The sequence below is a fragment of the Leptonotus elevatus genome, chromosome 5 (genome assembly GCF_054856555.1).
Source record: "Leptonotus elevatus isolate MCC_2025b chromosome 5, RoL_Lele_1.0, whole genome shotgun sequence".
In the NCBI taxonomy this organism is placed as follows: domain Eukaryota; kingdom Metazoa; phylum Chordata; class Actinopteri; order Syngnathiformes; family Syngnathidae; genus Leptonotus; species Leptonotus elevatus.
The window spans coordinates 13,679,025-13,701,935 of NC_141243.1; the positions used below are offsets into that span (position 1 = coordinate 13,679,025).

General features: G+C 38.1%; 1 protein-coding gene across 1 annotated transcript in view; it reads left to right on the forward strand.

Annotated features, from left to right (window-relative positions):
- The window catches only part of ssbp2a (single stranded DNA binding protein 2a), a 59,271-nt gene that overhangs the window by 24,062 nt on the left and 12,298 nt on the right, over positions 1–22,911 (forward strand). The window contains exons 2-4 of the mRNA XM_086076567.1: positions 5,148–5,220; positions 10,507–10,568; positions 10,775–10,859. Of these exons, the coding sequence (XP_085932693.1) occupies positions 5,148–5,220; positions 10,507–10,568; positions 10,775–10,859 (220 nt within the window). The remainder of the gene's footprint in view (positions 1–5,147; positions 5,221–10,506; positions 10,569–10,774; positions 10,860–22,911) is intronic.

Genomic DNA, 22,911 nt, shown 5'->3' on the forward strand with positions numbered 1-22,911 from the left:
ATTTAGAATCGATTCTGAATCGTACTAAATGATCATCGCGATTCTTATGAGAATCGATTTGCTACCTTTATTTAAATAAAGCTATCAGCCTTTGCTGGTTATTTCTTTACACAGCAGTAGCAGCCTGGATAAGTGTTGGATTTAAATATGAATTTGATTAGGTGTGAGTCAGAGGGTACACAAACACTTCAATATGGAGGAGAAAAAGGTCAGGCAGGGAGCTTAAAGCTGGTTCACCTCCTCCATTTATACCCGGTCACCTCACACTTGTGAAGACAAGGGAAACTGGTGGGTCCTTGACCCTGGTTAAACTTGTAATTAATGATAAGTAGTCCTCTTAAATCTAACACAGATTACCAGGTTAGACGGAAATGCAATACAAATGTGTAGTTTAGTATCCAACAACAAAATTAATGATGATGAGCAAGATTATGTCCAAATTGCACCAGCTGCCTTACAATTACTAATGCAACGATTATTCATACTGACAGTTTGTTTAATAGCAAAAGCCATCATTCGCTCACTTTATTATGTCAAATATGGAGGATTCTTAACCTTGAAAAGTCCCCCCTCCTCTAATCCGTAAAGCTTATCTAGGCTCCGTATTTTGACTGTCTGTCAGTCCACTTGCACATAGCTGAGAGCCTTTTATCAAGCGAAGAAGTGGGAAATTAACAACGAGGGAGCAGTGCGAGCTCGGCAAGTGTTTTCCAAGCCATTTTACGCGTCTTTTAAGGAAATTAGCAGCAGTGCGTTAATGTTTGGTCGATATTAAATTCCAACAAAGGGGAATTGGTGTGTTGCTTTGCTTCCTGCTTATCAGTTTTACTCCAGCTCTGCCCAATGTTGCTCTGTGTTTAATAAAAAAAGAGATAGGACTCAGACAGAGAGAGGTGAGGTTGATGCCTGATTTATGTCTGTATAGTTACCATGCATTTAAATCAAGTTTGGAGGAAGAGATGGAATTCAACATCTTTGCTTGTTTTTTGTTTTTTTTAACTGTGTTCTCCTTCAATTTTAATGTTCTTCCTTGTAATCACCTTTCTTCTCTACCCCCTTCCTTTTTTTGTCTTACCTCACCATTTTTTTTAGGTGAAATGTCACGTTTGAGTATTTGGCAAATCAGTGTAGCCTAAAAATGATATCACGATATTTCAAAGAAATTATTTTGGACGATATTGGTAATAATTACTGAACAATAGATTTGTGATTGGTGCTTTGGAATAATGGAACTTTTATTGAAGCACAATATTTAAGCCACCTTTTTACCACAATTGAAATGTAAACAAAGTGCAAATGTAGCAAGCGTAATGGAATGAAATGGAAATAAAAACAGGCCAGTTTACCCTGCAAGGTCTAATTGTAACATAACTGCTTAAAGCACATTTACTTAGCAAATACAAAGAAAACACAAACCTAAAGAAGTTAGTGGCAAATTGCATGAGTCAAGAAAGTCCATTATTATCTTGTGTGGTTGATTTTTGTGTTTTAGAGGCAAAATAATAAATTTAAAAAAATAGATACGGTAGCAGCCAGTCTGTGGCGTCATGCTCTGTACATCACAGGCAAGTGTATTGTTGAAAAATGTTTTCCCCCTGCTGTTGTTTAGGGAGTGGTTATTTTTGCCGTAACCGGCAACCCTCCCGTGAGCGTTATTTTGCCGTGAATGACTCTGATTGGTCAATAAGAGGAGCGAAAAAATGCCGTGATTGTTTGTAGACATTACTAGCGGGTATGAATACGCCGTCTCGTCGAGAGCACGTTAGCTTAGCCGCCGGTTAGCATAACAAAGTCACGTCAACCATGAGGAGAGCTACCGGTCACGGTAAAACAGGCCCAAGACAACTACAAGTAATACAAATAAATAGCATAAGTACAGTGCAATATAATTGTTTAGTGCAACTTGTGCTGCCATTATTAACTTCAAAATGTTTTCAAACTATGTACAATTTATTGTGTAAGATACATATAAAAAGTAATAAAAATAATGAGGTCAATGACGGACAGCCATTTTGTTTACATTTGACGGGAAACTTTGAGAAATTGACAAAAATCAACGCTATTTTAAAGTGTATTTTTATAGACAATTCTTATTGACTAACATACATGCCTCTACCCTGGGCCCGTTTTTCCTCCTCCTCCTTTCGCCGCTTTCTTAATGCAGTACCTGAGGGCTCGTACCTTTTCATTGTAAAGGTTTTTGATGCATAGACAACAACAACATAAGCGAGCCATCCATCTATCACTAGCGTTATATATAAATATATATGCGGTTTAATATAATATTACGCATTACGTCATCGCGTCAATTTTGCGATATTTCTAATTTTTATCACCCCCAAAAAATAGGTATGATATACAGCTTTAAGCTATAATAGCTCCCTGTTGGCTTTATGGCTTGCTTTCAAAATTTATGTTTTCCCCACAACTTTACTAATATTGTACCAAAATATTATCTGATATTTCTAACAAAAAAAGCGCAATTAACCTTCCTTTATGTGTTGAATAAGAATTTTTGAAGGTCAGCTTTTAGCACATTTGCTGTGGGTCATTCTCGCAGCAAACAATTCTCTTGTAATGTTTTTCTTTTCAAATCTGTTGCATGATTGTCTATTATTTCCCCTGGTTCGTGTTCCTCTCTGTCATGGCTGTCCCTGTTTCTTCCACCACATGAGTCCCAAAGATCTCAATCGACCAATCAATCAGAATATCAACCAACAACAAGCCTATTTTGAGAAATAATGAATAGAACATCCTTCTGTTGGCCTTGGCCACATGTGCTCAGTTTACAAAAAAAAAAAAAGAGTTCACTTTGGTACCTCAAATCCGAACTGAGAATTGAACAAGTTGCAAATGTTTTGGCGCATCCATGCAAATGATTATGCACAACTTGACATTCGTTCATCGCATGAGTCTTTCCATGCACCATATATCCAATTTATTATTATTATTATTATTATTATTATTATTATTGCTGTAATAATTGGTAGTGGTAGAACATATATGATATCTGTCATTATGGAGTGAGACATAGTCACATAAATACATCACATATTATTATTCTATATTTTACATTATATTTATATTATTAATACTATATTATTATATATATATATTTTTTTGTATGTCACATAAATGTCTCACTCCATAATGACAGATATCATACATGTTCTACCACTACCAATTACTACAGAAATAATAATAATAATAAATAATAAAGTATTAATAATATAAATATAATGTAAAATATAGAATAATAATTTAAGCATTAAAAAAAATCTAAATTGTTTGATAAAAAAAATATATATATATATATATATATATATATATAAATAGTTACAGTACTTTGTTTGGTAGCAAGTTACTTTTATTATGATTGAGTAATTCAATGACTAACTCAGTTTACTTTTTTGAGCACGTAACTAACTACTTTTATAAAGTAACGTTCCCAACACTGCTCGTATCTCAAGGCAGTAATCTATCCATTTCAAATGCAAGTAAAACGGCAAAAAAATACACTGTAAAGTGAAGTACAGATACCTGAATAATCTACTTACAGTAACAACATGCGTTGTACTTCAGAGACATATTTACCTGAAAATAAAAGTGAGCGATATAACCTATTAGTTCCTCGTAATGTCCAGAGCGAAAGAGTGGGGGAGGGGTTGAGTGGCAGAGGGCACATTTTTAATTCATGTTCCATTGTAGAGGTGTTGAGAGTTTCGTCACGCTCTTCCTTGTTTCGTTTATTTCGTCCCCGCGCGTGTTTTTATCTCTTCAGTGAGACATCACCACAACCGCATGAGGGATGGCGGTATGGAGAGGACGCCATAGCGTTGCACACCTCTCATCATTAAACAAACATGCGCAGAATGGCGTGCGGGGTGAAATGGAAGTTGGCGCAGGGACAGCAGAAAACTGAGAAAGAAGAACGTGACAAAGGAGATGGATGGGAATGTGGGAGAGGGACAGAGGAGAAGACGTACCTGTGTGCACAGCAGAAAGGTGCACAGTCCATCATCTTCAAGACAGGCAGACAGTCTGGGGAGTTTATTTTTACCTCCGTTTAAGAGGAGTCTGGACTAGATTTAGCAGGTTGGTAGCACCTATTAAATGAGGTTCTTGGACAACAACCTTTTATGCACGCCGGTATACACACAGGGTCATTTGAGCTGTTGGTTTACTGAAAACTTTTTATAAAAAAGTTTTTAAAGTTTATACTAGATACAGGATGTGTTTAAACTTCATGTTGGTAAAGCTCAAACATATTAAAAATACTAATTCTCCTGTAGAATGAACATTCTGTAATATTGTTTAAAACCTATAGGCCTAACAGTGGACTTTTTTTTCATTCATGTTAGCCGAATTAGCATATTTGAGCTAGCTATCTGTTCACAAAAAAAACTTTTCTTCATATATACATCAGGCGGGGCTTAATAACCAGAAATGACTCTTCAAGTCATACCATCGTGGATATGAACTCTGCTAACACAAACCAGTATAAATTAAGCTAAAGAAACTAAGGTAAACTAAAATAAGCAAAGCTAAATTAAGTTAAGATAAGATTAAATGAGATACAGTAAAATAAGTTAAGGGTTCGGGTTAGCCTTTCTTCAAAGTGCTCCCAGCCTTCTGCCGCTTCATCTTTACAATAATATATTCTGTGCAGCCCCACTAGTCTAAACACGTTAATGGAAAATAAAATAAGCAGCAAAATCCACCCGTTTTTATCCATTTCAGGGGCGGCCATTTTGCCACATGCTGCCGACTGAAAATGACATCACAGTTGCTTAGGGGCTCAGGTAACGACCAATCATGGCTCAGCTTGTAAATGTCACATGACCAAACTCAGAGGACAGGTGAGCCGGCCCGTGATTGGTCAGTACCTGAGGTCTGAGTAACTGTGATGTCATTTTCAGTCCATAACAAGTGGCAAAATGGCCGCCGCCTGAGATGGATCACAGCAAGTGCTTAATTCATTTTCCACAAACGCATTATGAATGCCGCATTTGGACAAGTCGTGGCGCGTACAACATATCATTGTAAGAAACGATTGGGGTTGACTTCCACTTTAATTCATAAATATGATATATGAATGCGTATCACGCCAAATGACTGATTCCATCCCTTTTATCCTTTATGTGCAGGTTAGCGTTGTATGTGTACGAGTACCTGCTGCATGTAGGAGCCCAGAAGTCAGCGCAGACGTTCCTCTCAGAGGTAAGTTATGTTGACGTTGTGTACATTGAGCAGGTTCTGACAAATAGACGGACGCTTGTGGGGTACGTCCAGTAAATGTAACAGCTGATTGAATTAGCCAGGACAGAAAGTGCTGAGTCAACACATTAGTATCAGGAGATACGTTTTTTTTTTTTTTTTTTTTTGACATTTGCATTTCATTTAGCAGTAACTGAAGCCAGGGAGCATTAAGAATGACGACTCTGAGCTGGCATCTTTTCTATGACATCATTCACTGATCACCTCAAATGCTCACTTTTGTCCTTTGTGGTTACCTTTCATCCTTCCTCTCTTCCTTGCGTCCTTATCTCTACCTCCATTACTCTTCCTCTGAGGCAAGTGTGTCCTTGCTGTAATTCAGCTGAGGTGAAAAGGTGATAAGGCGAAAAGGAGGTCAGTAGATTCTGGTGGCTCGGCCTAAATAAAAGTAAATTACCATTTTAGAGGACATCGGATGGAGGCTTGTGGTGAGAGAACAAAGAGGATGGAAAAGGTTACATCATCCGCTGGCACCAACTCTCATCATTCGAACTTTATGTGTGCGCACATGCGCAAAAACACGCGCGATCTTCGCACTCCCCTCCACTTTATGCGCTCTGCCCTCCCCACATGTTGAAGATGAAAAGGATAGGCGGCGTCAGTTGTGGGAATGCATTAGCTAAGAGGGCAACAAGTGTAAATACAGCCTCGTGCACATCGAGCACACAAGCTCAGCCCCAATGTTGCTATAGATGAGATAGTGGGGTGGAGCAAAACACAACTTTAAAGGCCTGTTATCAACTTTTTTTCTTTTTCTTTTTCTTTATCATCCACATCTGTTTATAGGTTATCCGTCGCCTCAGGAAGTACACCAGACTAAAATTGCAAAACCAAAAAGTATGTTGCACCGTAATACTATCATTTTTACAGTTACAGCAATTGTACAGGAATATTGCAGCTAATGGAGCAAAAAGACACAAATACAACACTAAAAAAGTGGCTTGTATACGGAAAATATGGGTGTAAAAATCTCGTATGAAAGATGATTTGATTTGATTGATTTTGGTTTGGTTGCGGCTCAGCTTGAGAGGGTTTGATGCAATGAGTGTCTTGTTAATGTTATATATATATATATATATATATATATGTGCTTGTCAGTTCTGTAAATGTGGCATTTTCTTCAAATACAGGTAGTCCTCAACTTACAAACACAATGGGTTCCGAGAGGTTGTTTGTAAGTCGAATTTGTTTGTAAATCGAATGACATTCAAATTTGTTTTGGCGGGGTTGTGGCAGAGGGGGGTACTACAGTCCAATACTGTACCATAATGTATGATGTGGCGCGTACTTAAATATTAACTTGCACGCAAAATACAGCTTTTATGGACATCAGTCAGCCTTTGTTCGTATCTGCGAATGTTCGGAACAGAGGACGACCTGTATCTCTCTCTTCAATCAATGATAATTCGATACGTAGTACTGTATATTGTTAAGTGGAACAATTTGATTCAGTTAGATTTGATGCACTCACATCTGATAAATCAAGACCTACCTATTTTACAATGCAATTGTTTTTTTGTTGTTTTACTTCCCTAGAAAAGAGGATATCTGGTTAAGGTCAACAGACGATTATAAAATGGATATTTGTTGAGCCATTTCAACTTCTGAATGAGTGTTCCCCAAATTGTAGTCAAATTTTGTAACCTCACAGTTTTTTAATTTTCTTAGTTAACTGTAGGGTGGTTGGAGCAAAGACGAGCAGTAATTGATTGGTATTTTTGGGAATGGGTGAGTACCGATACCAGGCATCGGCATCAAGTTGATATGGTACTTGTGAGGTTGGTCGATACCAGTATAAGTCGCCCTCTTGTGGTCGTTTTAAAATCAGGAACGAAAAGGCATGCATATACTGTATGTCTACACATTTGTATTGGGACTATTTCTGACTATTGGTTTATCAGTTTAATTTAATTAATTAATTTATTCATTTATTTATTTTAGTTATTTAATTGTGTTTACACAAAATATGCACAATATTTTATTAACAAATAATAAAAAGATAATGGAAAATGATCATTAATTTCTTGCAATTTTAAGTAAAAATGCTATACAGTATTTTTTAAATTTACCTATCAAAACTACTAGAGGTATTGGTACTTGGCCTCAGTCTTAAAAAAATGTTATCAAACATCCCTGTGTATCTTAACTCATTTGCTCCCAAAAAGTATAAATACGTTCTATTTTAAATGTTTTAAGTGTCCTATAGATACACATTTTTTTAATGTGGTTTTTATTTTATGCTAGAGCATACAGAAGGCTTTGATGCAGCCTCTGAACTGCAGAGAACGGGTGCAGCAATGGTAGTATTTACAAAAACGGCCAGCAGGTGGCAGCAGAGTATAAGAGATCCACCAGGGCCATGTTGCAAACGAGCTCATTTACCCACATTTCTAAACAGATTTGTAACTAATGAGGAAATGTTGCTATATTCTAATGCTAATTGCTGCACAACGGGAACAAAGAGATGAAAGAAGAGCCTCTCATCTTTCTTTTGGTAGGTTCCATGTTTTTATAGCAATAGAACACAATATTCTGTGGGCCTTGCGAAATCAGTCAAAATCCAGTAAACCAGCCGGGAGCGAAGGGGGTTGCTTCAGCGAAAATGGCCGGGAGTGAATGAGTTCATTGTTGGCTGTTTAATGTTTTTACATACTGTCGTTGGAATTGAGCCATATCCTTTGTTTCCACTTGAGTAACTATTTGTCACTCACAGTGCGTACCACGTTAATGTTGCAAGTCAACAAATGTCTCTGCTGGAGCTGTTGAAACATGCAAAGTAAGAGAGACACTTCCTTCCGCACCCCCTCAACGACGAGCTTCAAAGCAAAGCATTCCTTTAAAAGTCTCCGTCTGACCTGCGAGTGAGGTCAGGACAGTCTGACTAAAATTGCAATGTTCCACTGTTTCCTGTTATCTGTCTTGCTTCTGTTAAAACAGATGACTCAGTCTTCTTTTATCCATATCAAATGTTTAGATAATTTCGAAACAATTTTCGGTTTTCGGAAATAGACCTGTATGATGATGATGATGATGATGATGATGATGATGATGATGATGCAGAATTTTAGAGTGTCTGTCCGTGTCTTTAAACGCACGGTGTGTGAACATAAATCAACTTCAAGTATAGGGGTTGACGTCATTGCTGTGTTAGTCAATGACCTTCACTGAGTCAGTGCATAGAGGACTTGTATATCCCAAGTGATTTGTGCGCCTGAACTCCCTCTGCACCTTTTCAACGTGGCCACAGACTTTTCAACAGTCGCCAATAAATCCTCACATATTTGTTAGTTTGTTTTAATTGGACAAAGACAACAATATCTGATTAATACTAACATGCTATTTGTTTTTTTAATAGGACACACGAAGCATGACGTAGTTGCATAAAGACGTCATGAAATAACACGATGGCAGTAATGCAAAGTACCTTTATTTTTTAAACTAAGTGTAGAGACAATTAAAAGGAGAGACGGTTAATTTTAAGGAAAAATAAACAACTGTGTATCTCTAAAAACAAACGCCGCGGGATTTGTGCAGTTCTGAATCTAACCATATGGTTTTAAGTCAACATACACAAAATCGGCATATCAACTAAAATGACCATTTACTCGTACTTAGGGAGATCTCAGTTCAGCAAGAATTAAATGATTGACCTGAGATTTTACTTTTTCTTTGGCTGTTTTCCAAATGAACCAACATGCGAGAAGACAACACATTGCAAATGAAAATCCATGATACACAGAGTCAAACTGTTTATTTGTCACTCACTGTTGAAGTCTAGCGTAAAAGTGACACATAAAACGAAAGCAAAATAACATTGTCTATATAAACATTAAGATGTTTTACCCAACCATATAATTTAATCTAAAGAAAGTTAAAATGACACGGTATTCGTAGCTATATGTTACGGTAATCATAAACTATCAAGCAACTGTTCACTCTAAAACACACAAAGCAGCAACACAAACACACGGAGCATAATTAAACATGCTATTACACAAAATGGGTCAAACAAACCATATGAGATTTGTTTAATGAAGGTCAGCTAGCTTAATGCTAACATACAGTACAATGCAAAGTTCCATAGAGGGGCTAACGTAAATTAGCATAATTGTTACAGTATTTATAAACCTTCAAACAGCTGCTACTTGAACACACACGAAGTAGCAACACTTTTGGTGGCTGACTTGGAGACTGAATGTGTTCTACCTCAGCGGTTGCGCTGACTTTTTAGTAGGGATGTAACGATATCTAAATCTTATGTGCGATGTTATCATGATATGAACCTCACCATACGATAATTATCACGATATCGTGGTGGTGTTGGCAATATAATAATAAAAAAATGCTCATAATACTATATATATCAAGCTCTGAGTTTTCTGCTATATCCATGCCATTATGCCAGTATGGTCGCCGCCCTTCACCATCTTAAATTACGTTGTAAACAATGCACAGCGTATGTTACTATTGGCTCAGCAGCGTAAAATATCAGAGTCTATGTAGTTCATAATGGTGTGCTTGGTGCAGGTGAAAAGTAACGTGTTTTTTTTTTTAAAATGGAGATGTGGTGCTTTAAATATCCTAGCGTAACAACGATTTTAATATTGCGATATCATGATATTGCAGTTATTATTACATCCCTACTTTTTAGTAAAAGTTTTGCTACCTGAGACAGGTAGCATCAGTCTTTGAATATATAGTATCACAAGTGCGAATCAAACACTGATGAATGATTTTAGAAAGAAAGTGCATACAAACTTATTAATTAGGTAGTCATAGCTTAATTAGCATATTTATGTAATTATGAGAGGCAACCCTTTGTACTGCTTAGTATGTGCTATACTTATAAGCTTACAATGTGTTCTACTTCATGTCCGAGTAGAAATTTAAATTATTATATTATCCTTAACAAACAGTACAATGTCAGAAAGCACTCATTTCTTGGCAAACCTTTTCAATATGAAGCACTAAGGAGAAATGAAGACAAGGGCGGATCGTCGAATCATAGGATGTGTGTTTGGGGTGTTTTAATGTGCTTCTCAGGCTGGTACATGTCTATTACCTCATCTCAACCCAACGCACCCTCAGGTTTTAGTGAATAGACAAAGATCGCAGACAAAGACTGACCTATCCACTTAAGATCGATCTCTCTCTCACTCTCTCTCTCCCTTTTTTTTTTACTTCCAATTTCAACGAAAGGTAACTTCTTCTATCTGCCGTTTTGTCTAGATCCGATGGGAGAAGAACATCACATTAGGAGAACCGCCGGGGTTTCTCCACTCTTGGTGGTGGTAAGTTATTGTCTTTAATAACCCAAGTAGCATTGTTTATCTATTCATACAATACCCGTCACCACAAAAAAAAAAAGTTCCAAATGACCCTTTAACAAGTTCAACAACATGCACACACGACTGATGATTTTTCCAAGAAAACAAATATCCTATTGTATTCATCTGACTGTAAAAGAAGCCGGAGTGTAATGTGTTGTGTGTTGCAGTGTTTTCTGGGACCTGTACTGCGCAGCTCCAGAAAGAAGAGACACATGTGAGCACTCCAGTGAGGCCAAGGCCTTCCATGACTACGTGAGTCAACAGTCACTGAGGATTACTTTTGCTCTCTCGTTGTTTATTTGCTACACATGATGCCAAATGATCTGGAAAAAAAAACAAAAACGTTTATCATGACATAAAGTCACTTATCATCCACCCTGCAATGTGTACATACTCTCTCAAAAGTGTACACACCATTTTGCATAAACAATCAGTTTGACTTTGAAAAGCAGTGTTATCTGGCACTGATGAATTATGCGCGTGAGATCAAAGAGTAACAAGAACGACATCAAATTGGTAATTGCGAGTGCTCCACTGAGACGCTGGAACCCGGAAATTTCCATGATTCCCAAGGGTGCTTGATATTCTTGAAAAGCTCGAATTTGGGACAGTGCGGGAGATTCTATCTTTTTTGTTTCTTTCGCATCGAACTGTTGTTTAAGGAATATAAATAGCTAAATGGTGACTGAACATGAACTTGAGTTAAACCCAAATTATTATTATATTTTTGGGGTTCGGAATGAGCATTTAATAATTGGAGATAGCACAACTAATCTACAAAACAGTGTAAATGCTTTGTAATCACCAATTTTATTTTTAAATTTAAAAATACTTTTTTTCTTTCCCTTTTTTGCATATTATCCAGAATAAAGTCAACAAATATTATGCAGCACTCTTAAGGTAACACTTTTACCATAGGGTAATGTCTAAATTGAGAACATTGGATATGCCTGTTGGATGAATATTGGTAAGCAAAATATAAATACAAAAATTTAGCACATCTATATACCCCCCCCCCCCCTTTTTTGTAATGTAATTCCCTACTAATAGATACCAGTTCACCAAATATGAACACGCTTTCGCTTTGGCCTGGTAATGAATACTTTTGAGTATGACTTTCTCAGTGTATTCTTTCTGCAAGAGTCCAAACCATAATCCAGAATCTTTTTTTTATGACCATGTGCAGTACAATTCATCTTGCAGCGGTGACGAGTGTGTGATGAAAGAATGAATAGTGTGGTGATAGATTGTAATCATAAGGTGCTCCATTGGGGCAGCCCTGAATGTTTTTTATCTCATGTGGAAATACCGAGACAAACATCTAGCAAGTGGGGAAAACGTAACTTGTTATGACCAGAAAAAAAAGAAAGCAAAAAGAACACGCGCAAGGTGTGAAGCATAGATTAGTACACCCCCTACAGACAACAACAAAGAACCGACGTGCTAACACTGCCGAGTCAACCTACGGAAAGGTTTTCCTACTTAGTTTAAAAGAACTTACTTTAACGTCCTCCAGGGTCCCTCGCTGTACATCACTGGCCAATAGCAGAACTCAGGGTGTTTTTGTTTGTTTTCCACTTTTGGTAAAGTTTTCAAATCCATCCAGGTTGTCCATCCATGTCGTGTCTGTTGTACTAGCTAGCAAGCGCTAAGCTAACCTAGGAACACTCCTTTCTTCGGTCCAGCATTTGAGTTTGCTAGTATGAGGTCAGAGTCCAACAGTGAAGTAACGACAAAGGTGTTGAGACAATGCTTAGATGGGCTTTATTGACTGAATGATTAACATAAAAAAAAAAAACATTGAATTAACATTGCAATGCTCATTAGCTGGCTAAGCAATGGCGTACATACATACGCAAACATTTCCGGCTGTTGCGTCACAGAAACACAATATCCAGCCGTTAAATACAGGTGACACTTGGGCAACACGGCTCCCGCAGAATGAGGAAACAGAAGGAGTTTTGCAACACTTCACTGCTTTAAATTAGTTAGTATTGTGTAAAAAATAACATACAAAGTTGGATGGAACATGAGTATAAAAATAAAATATTTTGACCATATTTGGACATAAGAGATTTCCGCCAGACATCAACGATTTGTCCTCTATATGTTCTCACTGTGCTTCCACTTCATCTGGAATAAAGATTTACAAACTGAATTTTACATTAAAAAACAGTGTGTCTAAGGTACATGCTCTTTTTTGCTCGAGGCAAGTTCTATCGAGCAGGACAAATGCATTGATGGTCTTCACTCCCGTGTTCTTCCTGAGTATCCTCCGGTCTGACTCATCACATTTGTCTGGATTGGGCTTTATTGAGATGGATAGTAGCAAGTGCACAGGTCAGGACTTTCTGCCTACTCCAGCAGGATCTTGCCGCTCTCCACATTGCCTTCTATGCGTTATCCTTCCTTCCTTTTACTCTCGCCGTCCTGCAGAGCTGCAGCGGGCTCTCGACTTGTGCAATTACGTGTGCGCGCACCTGCTCGCTTGCGCGTGTGTGCAGGCAGGTGATGCTGCTGATGATCGGGGTGATGAATAGTCACTCCAAGGGCGAGGCAGCTACGTGATGATGTCATCCTGTGGCTGCAGGGACGGAAGCTGTGGGGGGGGGGGGGGCAGCGTGACCTCCGTTTCTCAGGGACAGGAAAGAAGATAGAGTGGTGGAAAGATGGAGAGAATAAGAAAGAGAGATGAAATAAAAGAAAACGATTGTTTCTTCTCCTGCGATCAGAATCAACACAAGAATTGCTTGGAATCTATCTTAAGGGCTTACTTTTCACATTTCCTGCAGGGATGTAATTAGACCAATTGTAATTAAACTGAGGTCACTTGGAATCAACACCTTCAATTCTACACTGCAACTGAGATCCAATCGGAGGTACAACTCAGATGCGGTATCTGTCGCTCAATTAGAACCAAAAAAAGAGGACGACTGCGGGTAAATGTTAAAAACGCTATCGTCGCTACATTTTTTCTTTAGTTTCTTTACTTTGACAATGATGTAGATTTTAATCAGACCTTTTGAATGTAATTACCTGCAGGTAGCTAATTAGTGAGTGAAGTCATAATTAATAGCGGTGTGAATGATTGCCGCTTATCCCTGTTATCTTTTTGTTCTTTTCTAGGGCTAATTTTTAGCATTTGGAATAAAAATAATAATAATCCGAATATACTAGTGATGGCTTTCCTTCCAGGGAAAGCGCGACCATTGAAAGTGAGATGCAATGTTATTGATTTTTAACTTCAGTAAAGGCTTCTCAGGCATCATATTTGCCGTTTGCAGTTCTGTTAAGTGCTTTGTAAATTGTGTTCTCAAAAGTAAATGAATGGATTCCATTTGCGAGAGTCCATGATATCATAAAAACAAGTTATTTTTAAATGCTTGATCCAGACGTTGCCTTATTGAAGAAAGAAACGTTGGAAATAGGTCGTTTGATGTATTGTTGTAATTCCAAAACAAAAAAACGTAATAGGTCTTCTTTTTTTTTCAGAATCCGTCTTTTATTGCAATGCAGCAATTATACATACAATATTTCATGGTATTATGTTCTGATAAGTGCATAATTGTGTGCTTGTCCTATTGTTTGTGGTATGTTTACAATTAGCTTAGTCGGTTCATTTTCTTCGGAACGTTGTTAGCAGGTTCTGCTAGGATGTAAAACTGATACCCAACTCCTGAACTGAGGAGATTATCAGCGTCTGACACTTGTACCGGTTGTGCTGTGCAACCCCTGATAAGGACATGCTTTATAACGGAAGCAAGCTGTTGGTTGAAAACGCATCCCCAGGGAAAATTAATATATGTGTTTAAAAAGAGAAAGAAGAAGAAATTAAACTTTACAGATGGTCTAGGGGTGTCTAACAAATTTGTTGTAAGGACCACATTGTAGTTATGGTTTCCTATGCACTGTAAAAGAGTGATTCTTAACCTTGTTGGTTGATACTGCAACCCCACCAGTTTCCTATGCACATTCACCAAACAAAAATAAAATGGGATTTTTTTTCAAATGCAAGATATAGGTATAGGCAGTTTTTTAAGTGAAAAAAAAAAAAGTGTTGGTACACACATTGTCCACTCATGCTCATTAATTAGGCTGTTGCTGACAGTTTATGTTATTTTATTTTATTTTACCAAAAACACTTATCAGTGGGTGTTTTACGGCAGGATCCCTGTATGGGATAATTACAGCCTAACAAAGAATAAACGTCATTGTTTGCATCAACCATTCAGAGTATTATCTCAGTATCGTGAATTGTGACTTTCACACGTAAGGTTTACATTTCACTGCAATTGTTTTTTTCTTGTGTGCTTTGCTTTCATTTCATTGTTGATGTTTCTAATAACTGCTTCTGTTGATGCAGACCAATCTTTGAGTAGCACTCGGAAAAATACGTTATGGGAGAAAATCTATATTCACATTCTTACTGATAAAATCTGCATTTAGAGCTTCTCCCACACTTATTTTATACTAGGGGTGTGCCCAAAAAATGGATTCTCATAAGTACGATTCAAAATCGATTTTAAATGCCCCAAATTCGATTTTATTTAAATTATTTTATGCTGTCTTCCCTTTGTTTGTGTGTGCCTTTAGTGGGAGCGCTGTTCATGTTGTACCCGATTTGGCCACTTAGGGGCAGTGTGGTTCCACACGGTCTGATACACTGTTAAGTTGTAGCCACATTAGAGAGTAGAAGGAAAATGTCAAGATCAAGTTATTCCAATAAAAGCTGTTTTTTTGCAGCGTGGAGCCGTTCTTTTGAGTGATAAAAGTGCCGCGAGTAGAGCACTAATTAGCATTAGCGAGTCAAACTGGAGTAGATCATTACGATTACTTGAACATCTATAAAATGAAAAAGCAAAAATCATTGTCAATCAAATCATTCTGAATCAAAAATCGCCCTTAATCGAAAATCAATTCTAAATCGAATCGCACACCCAACAATCGGAAATCGAATCTTGAGACATTCAAAGATTCCCACCCCTATTTTATACTTATTGGTACAACCGTACGCCACACACTGTGGTATTTTCGTTGTATAGGAAGAATATAAGGTGAAAAGTACGTAGCGGAAAAGTCCATTTGTTCAACTTACTGTAGGTGTGGCAACGAAAGATGGCCGCCGTCGGCTTCACTTCTTGCTACAGCATGAGCAGCCCATATTGTTTTTACGGCCGTGGTGTATCATCCTGCAAATCCACCTCAGAGTCTCATTGTGGTCTTTTTTGAAGCTTTGAGCCAGGACAGCGTTGTATTTTCTTAGCTCAAGAGCTATGGTTGTACATGCGCTCGGCCGGCTAGCATCGGGCTAGCATGCGACTTGAATGACGTATCGCGCTTCTCTTGCAAAGCACAGATCTGTAGGAGTTCTGGATTAAACGTGCGCATGGTGATGTGATGAGCGCAGGACTTCCATACAATATGTAAGTCCGTGGATGAGCGGCACTCGCCGGAACAGATTTTGGGGATCAAAACATGAATTGTCAAGCATACCAGAACGTCGATAGTACGTTCGGATTATTGTGTGTTCACTCTAACAGACTGCATTCGCTTTTGGCCACACTCATAAAAGCGGTTGAGAGAATTTTTTATTTAAATTTATTACTGAGTTACAGAAATTAAATCTATCCGATAATAAATCAGATAATTTTGGTGAAGCTAGCAACTGCTCAACCCACATGCAAGGAAATACAGAATTGAAAGAAGTGTTTTCACAGGCGACATGCATGACGCCTTCTTGTGAATGGCTCCACTGTTGATCATGAAGAAGCTCTAAAAATTCAATTGCTGAATGAACGATATGTCGTTCATGTTATTTTTGTTTTCTAGCATTTCAAAACGTTTGACATGAGCTTAAAATCAGTTGAAACAGGCTCCATCTCACCTGCCACCCCAGTGGGGGTAAAGGGTATAGAAAATGGACTGCGGGATAGTTGAGGTGGTAAAATAAATAGGCAGCAGTGTTCTCGTAAGAAGCCTGCCTGCTATCATTATACAACATCAGTGTGGGAGATGCCAGGAGAGCTCACGAGGCAGAGAGCAGCCTACTTTGATAAAAACGCAATGCCTCACACCGGGCCTTATATGTGTATTCGTACTGAACAACAGGAACAGTGCAAAGGATGTGTTTGGAGGATTAACGTAAAACAAAATACACATGAGCCAAGCAAGAGCATGCAATCTTGTTATAGCAGAATTTTCATACAAAAACATCACCATAGAAAATTCTGTTATTTTAAATTATTAATGTTTTCCACCAGGACAGCAAAGATGGTCAGGCTCATGTTTGTGTTGCTCTTCTGAGTCTCTGATATTGCCACCTCTTCTTTGGAAATGTCAAAACACTATAGTCGGATAATATTTATAATGTGCATGCTAAAAGAACATTTTAAATTTTAAATTTTAAATTTTAAATTTTAAATTTTAAATTTTAAATTTTAAATTTTAAATTTTAAATTGTAATTAAATTTTTTTATTTAATTTTAAATTAAAACATTTTTTGTAATTATTATTTTATCTATATTTTTTATTTTATTTTATTTTATTTTTTATTTTATTTATTTATGTATTTATTTGTATTATTATTATTATTATTATTATTTTTAATTATTATTATTATTATTATTATTATTTGTGTCACCATGATTGTAAAAAAATCCAGGTCCTGTTGGGGACATTCAGACCTTAAACTTTGAGCTGTATGTTGTGTTGTGCGAATCAAAGACCCCGTTGTCTCAAAGCATTGTGGGTAGCAAGCTGCTTCCAAGCAGTTGTGAACCAAAGGGGGAGACGCGGAGACCCCCAGTCTGTTTCCAAGGAAACAGAGCCGTCTCTCCTCCTCTCTCCATCCTCCAGTGTTCCTTGGCACTGTTGAGAAAGAGGAGGAGGGCGATGTGCAGGTGACTCACTGTAGCATCATCGCCATGGCAATGAGGAGGGAGCGATGGGGGAAAAATAGCATGGAAAACTCCATAGTTGGGGCTGGGGCGGAATTGGTTTTCGCAATCTCCTTCCTTCTTCAGTGCTCGGTCCTTCTTCCTTCCACTTCTTTTTCTGCCTCCCGTTGCATTTCGTCTTAACTCGCCTTCTCGTCTCCGAGTGGCACAGTTTCTCACCGAGTTATATGACACGCGTGTTAGGACATGTGGGTGGCTGCGTGTGTTTGTGTGATTGCTGACATATGCACGCCCTGCTCACCCTCAACCGACACGATGGCAGGCCTCAGAGTGCAGGGGAGAGGTTAAGTGCGGGCAGAGGAAGACAAGAAGCTGGAAGAATGACAACAAGGTAGTTGGGCCAGGGAGGCGCAGGAGTTGTTAACCCAAAGTCAAAGGTTAAAAATTCCAAGTCAAAACATTATCAACAAAAGAGTCTTTTGTAGCCGGAAATAAGAAATGAATTACTGATAGCTTGTGTGGTCCTTTTGTTTGGATTTTGCATATCCTGGCTGCTTTCTTCACATTGTAAAAGCATGCATGCAATATTGTAATTTTGAGTGTCAATGTTAGTAACAGTGGTTGTTTGTCTCTATGATTGGCTAGTGACCATTTCTGGGTGTACCTGCTAATGTTGCAACTGCACTGCAATGTACTGTATGGTGTTACTATTATTTTGGATTTAGCTATCTGAGAAGGCGAACATTTTAGAAATACCTCTCATTATGATGCAAGGAATTTTTAAATCAGCTCTTATTAGTTTGTACACTTAACTCATTTGCTCCCCAAAACGTATAAAAACGTTCAATTTTCAACATTGGTAAATGACATGGTCCCAAAAACATATGTATACGTTTTTTTATGTTTATTTTTATTTTTATTTTTTATGCTAGAGCATACAGAAGGCTTTGATGCAGCCTCTCAACTGAAGAGAAAGCTTAAAGCAATGGTAGTTATTACAAAAACGGCCAGCAAGTGGCAGCAGAGTATAAGAGATCAACCAGGGCCATGTTGCAAAAAGGCTCCTTTCCCCAGTGTTTTAAACAGATTTGAGAGTAATGATGAAACTTAGCTATATTCTGTTGCTAATTGCTGCAAAATGGAAACAGATAGACATATACTTCTCTTTCTGATGAAAGAAGAAACATCTCATCTTTCTTTTCATAAGTTCAATGTTTTTGTAGCAATAGAACACAATATTCTGTGGGCTTTGCAAAATCAGTCAAAAAACCGGCCAGGAGCGAAGGGGGTTGCTTCCGTGAAAATGACTGCAAGTGAATGAGTTAATAGTGTTTAGTCTATGTATCTAAAAAAATAATAATAATAATAAATAAAACAACTAAAAACAAAAGTAATACAATGTTTGTAGCTTTTTGCAGTTCAAAACCCTTTTTTGTTTCCATTTCCATTTTTGTGTTGACAGTTGTCAAACCACAACCCTGCTTTGTGCTGCTCACTCTGAGACACAAAGAATGGTAAATGAAATTGGAGCCAAAGTTCACATAGACTCTATGTCATAGAGTAACTCCCCCAAGAGGTTGTGTACATGAAAATAATTAAAAATGGAGGTGTTATAACTGTTAGGCCTACTTAGAGCAGCAGAAACACTGACACCAAACTGGTGTTTTTTGTTTTTTTTATACCCATGTAACCCCAGGGAATTTATTATTTATTTATTTTTGCTATTGTCAACACCCATATGCTTGTTTATCAGGCCACATCACAGCCGAAGGCTTGTGAATGTTTGCAAATGTAGTGAATTTGGGTTTATCGTCAGGGTTCGTTCAAGATCGCAAACGGTCGCAAAGACATCCACCGGATGTTTGCAAACGGTATTTAATAGTCACAAACAGTTTTTTGCTTTTTTTGTCACCAAGAAATTGTTCAAAATTCTCATTCAGTGAGATACCAACTTTAATGCTTTTGTTCAATTTATTTTTAAGAATGAATATTTACATCTGTAAAAAGTGAAGAGAAACTGTAATTTTGATATTCTGCCCAAGTGAAAAGAAAAATGTATTCTGCAAGAAACGTGGTCAGTTTAGTGGACGACAAAACTGCAGTGGTGGGCCTGATCTGGCCCCCGGGCCTTGAGTTTGACATCTTCATGGGTTCAGTTCCCACTCAGTGGCGTGAACGTGAATGCTTTATCGCATGATTTGTTTGGCACCGTTTTCATGCCGGATGTCCTTACTGATGCAACCCACAATGTTTTTTCTTTCTTTTTTTTTGTCATCCGGGCTTGGGTATTGGGTCAGCGATCGGGACTCAAACCATTGCACTACCCTGCTATAATGTACTTTAATGGCAGCGTGAAAGGGTATAACGCAGCATGACGCAGCATCCTCTTCTTCCCAAAGTGTGTCTGTAATCTTCCTCCTCTCCGCTCTGTTGCGTCCCCCCCCCCCTTATCTCCCCCATAGCGCGGCGAAGCCGAGTGAGATAGAGACTTGTGCTGAAGTGTGACTCCAGCAGCACACTGGCTATCATTTTCAGCCCGTTGCGTGTATCTGACAGCGCATCAGCCCGCAGGACCGCCTCACATCTCGCAATGGGCCGTCACTGGCCGGAGATGTTTACAAGGGTCGATAATGACACCCTTGATAAACAAGCGGTATATTCCCACCCCCACTGAGTAGCCAATAGCAGCCTACCTGTAATCGCCTCGTGAAGTCGGGTAAGATTAGCATTGTGCTGCCATTATGCTGATAATCAGCTATAATGGCAGCACAAGGGGATCATTTTCTCCTCAAGGTGATAAAAACGGAAAAGGTGGGAGAAATCAAGAGGTACGATTGCCAGGGCTGGAGATATTTTGTTGACTGGAATCAATTGAAATCTCGCCGCTTCCTTTTGTTCTAGTCCTGATTAATTATAATTCCATGAAGTCATTTGCTATGAATTCATCCTACCTGCTTAAATTCAGTGCTGAAATGTTTTTTGTTTGATCTATTTTTTGTACTGCCGTCATGTTGAACATTGAAACAAAGCCCAACAGCGTTCTCTAAAACATGACTTTATGCATTATTTGGATTTTTCACAAAACGTTCCTGTCATTTTCAGCTCTGGAGTTTTCATCCTCAAACCGGCTTCACAATGTTTACAATAATTTTGCCCTTATTAGAGTATCGTTCAAAAAGAGCTTACCATTGCCTCCAACGATAGTCCTCCGATAAGTACAACCACATCGGTCGTTTTGAAAAGGTGCCAAATTACGACCAAGTGTTTTTAGTTTAGCGACCTCTATTGGCCATGTTAAAAAGCGCAAAAATCCAAAAGCGGCACTCAAACCCGGTCTGTCCGGTCCGAAGACGAATGTTTATCTGACTGAGATACTTGGCCAAAGATTGTTTTAGTGTTGACTACATGTTTCGTAGCGGTCTACAACCTCACTGCCTTTTACTAACCTCAACTGTTAGTGTCCAATGTAAAGACGTAACGTGTACAGTACATTCTCACTGAAAACTTCATCCGAACCCCAGCCATGTCTCCGACGGCAAATTGAAATACATGTGAACACTACTTTTCCCATTACTGATAGATCATGGCCGATAGAGGTCACTAAACTACAATATGTAACACTTGGTCATATTTTGGTACATGGTTATTGTTGGAGGAATTGTTGATTTAAGCATATTGCATTTGATATAGAAATAATAATAATAATAAAAAAAAATCTAATTTACAACTGAATGTGCTTACAACAAGATCACGATCAGTGTTTACTTGAACGAGTATGACAACTTAAATAGATAAAATGGGCAAAACAAAAGGATAAAAAGTGCGTAAACATAACAACATGGGATAAAACATTTCACACAAAGTCACATTTATCAAACACAGTTAAATCCTCAAAAGTAAGGCAGCTAACATTGCACTTCCTGTCTGTGTTCTTATTTTGAAGCCTACTCACACTTAGTTCTGGTTCACTAGTTAGTGGACTGATGCTAACTTTACAATTACATGGATGCTTTCCCATCGAGCTTTGATGCTGTTACAAGCTACGCGTGTGCACGTTTTGCATCTTTAAGATGTTATTTTGTACAGACAGTGTAATATAGTTCAAGTGTTATTGTTTTTAGTTATGTATTATTTTATTGCTACTTTTGGTATTAAATTATTGTGACTTGGTGATACGCTTAGTAACAAAGATAGGCAATTTGCGCTATTTATAGCTATGTTTTTTTTTTTGCGTTTTTTTTTTTTTGTAAAGTTACAAATGATGAACATACACTACGCAATAGACTAAATGGTATAATATATGGCCAGTGTAATAGTGAATTTTGTTAAGAACAAAATAGGGTAAAAACGACCAACGGAAACCCAAATAATTAAACCACTGAGGATTGGATTCTGAATCGTACTCGCTGTCAAATCAAATCAAAGTGCAAAAAGTAGATCACAGCCAGTAAATTTCCTCCATAGGTTACAACTCCTAATTAGTGGATGTGTGTGTGTCGGCGGATGTGACATGATGTTCCACAGTTGCTCGGTCAGATTCCGGGTCCGAAGAACGAGCCCATCAATAGCGTCAAAGCTGTCGTTATCCAGAACTGAGGATGCAGTCCGGCCACATGGGCCAGGCATTGTCATTTGTCACTCACCAGAAGAGTTTATCGGATCCATTTCATGTTCTCAACAATATATAGCAGCTTGTGAACTGAAATGATACAAGCATGCACCTGATAGGTAAAACTAAAATAGAATGTTTTCTTGTTTTGGTTATTGTTGTTATTGCCTGTAGCGTCTAACTTGTGTTGTTCATGAAAATGATGTTAGAGTGCCAGAGGGCAGTTGAATTCTTCTTCTTCTTAAAAAAAAAAAGAAAAAAAAAGAGAGTTTGATGAGGATTTTTGGAGCACGTTGAAATATTTCTCGTCACAACAGGAGACTGGAGAATAGATCCAATTAATCTGCAATGCATTTGTCATCTCTCTCTTTTGAGTGTGTGATCGTTTGTGTGTGTTTGTAGCATCTCCTCTTTCCATCCTACTCCCTCTCATGATCAGGAAGTGGACTAATGGCATTTTAGAGGATGGTGGGAGCGGTAAAGAGGGAGGAGGAATGGAGTTCCTTCCTGTTTGGTGTGTTGTTTGGAGATGTCTTCTATTGCAGCCTTCATATTCAACCGTCCACACACAATGTTTTGTTCGACGGTGTTTATGTTTTCACCAGCAAACACACTGCTTAGTGATGAGTGACATATTATGGCAAATAATGGACACGTGACTGAAAAGGGATGACTTTGTGTAGTCACTTTGATGTGCAACCCAAAATGATGCACATGCACGGGTTTAACTTTGGGGTAAACTATACATAAAAGTGTCAAACATCAGTTTATATCTCAGTGAAAAACAAATCTACTTTTT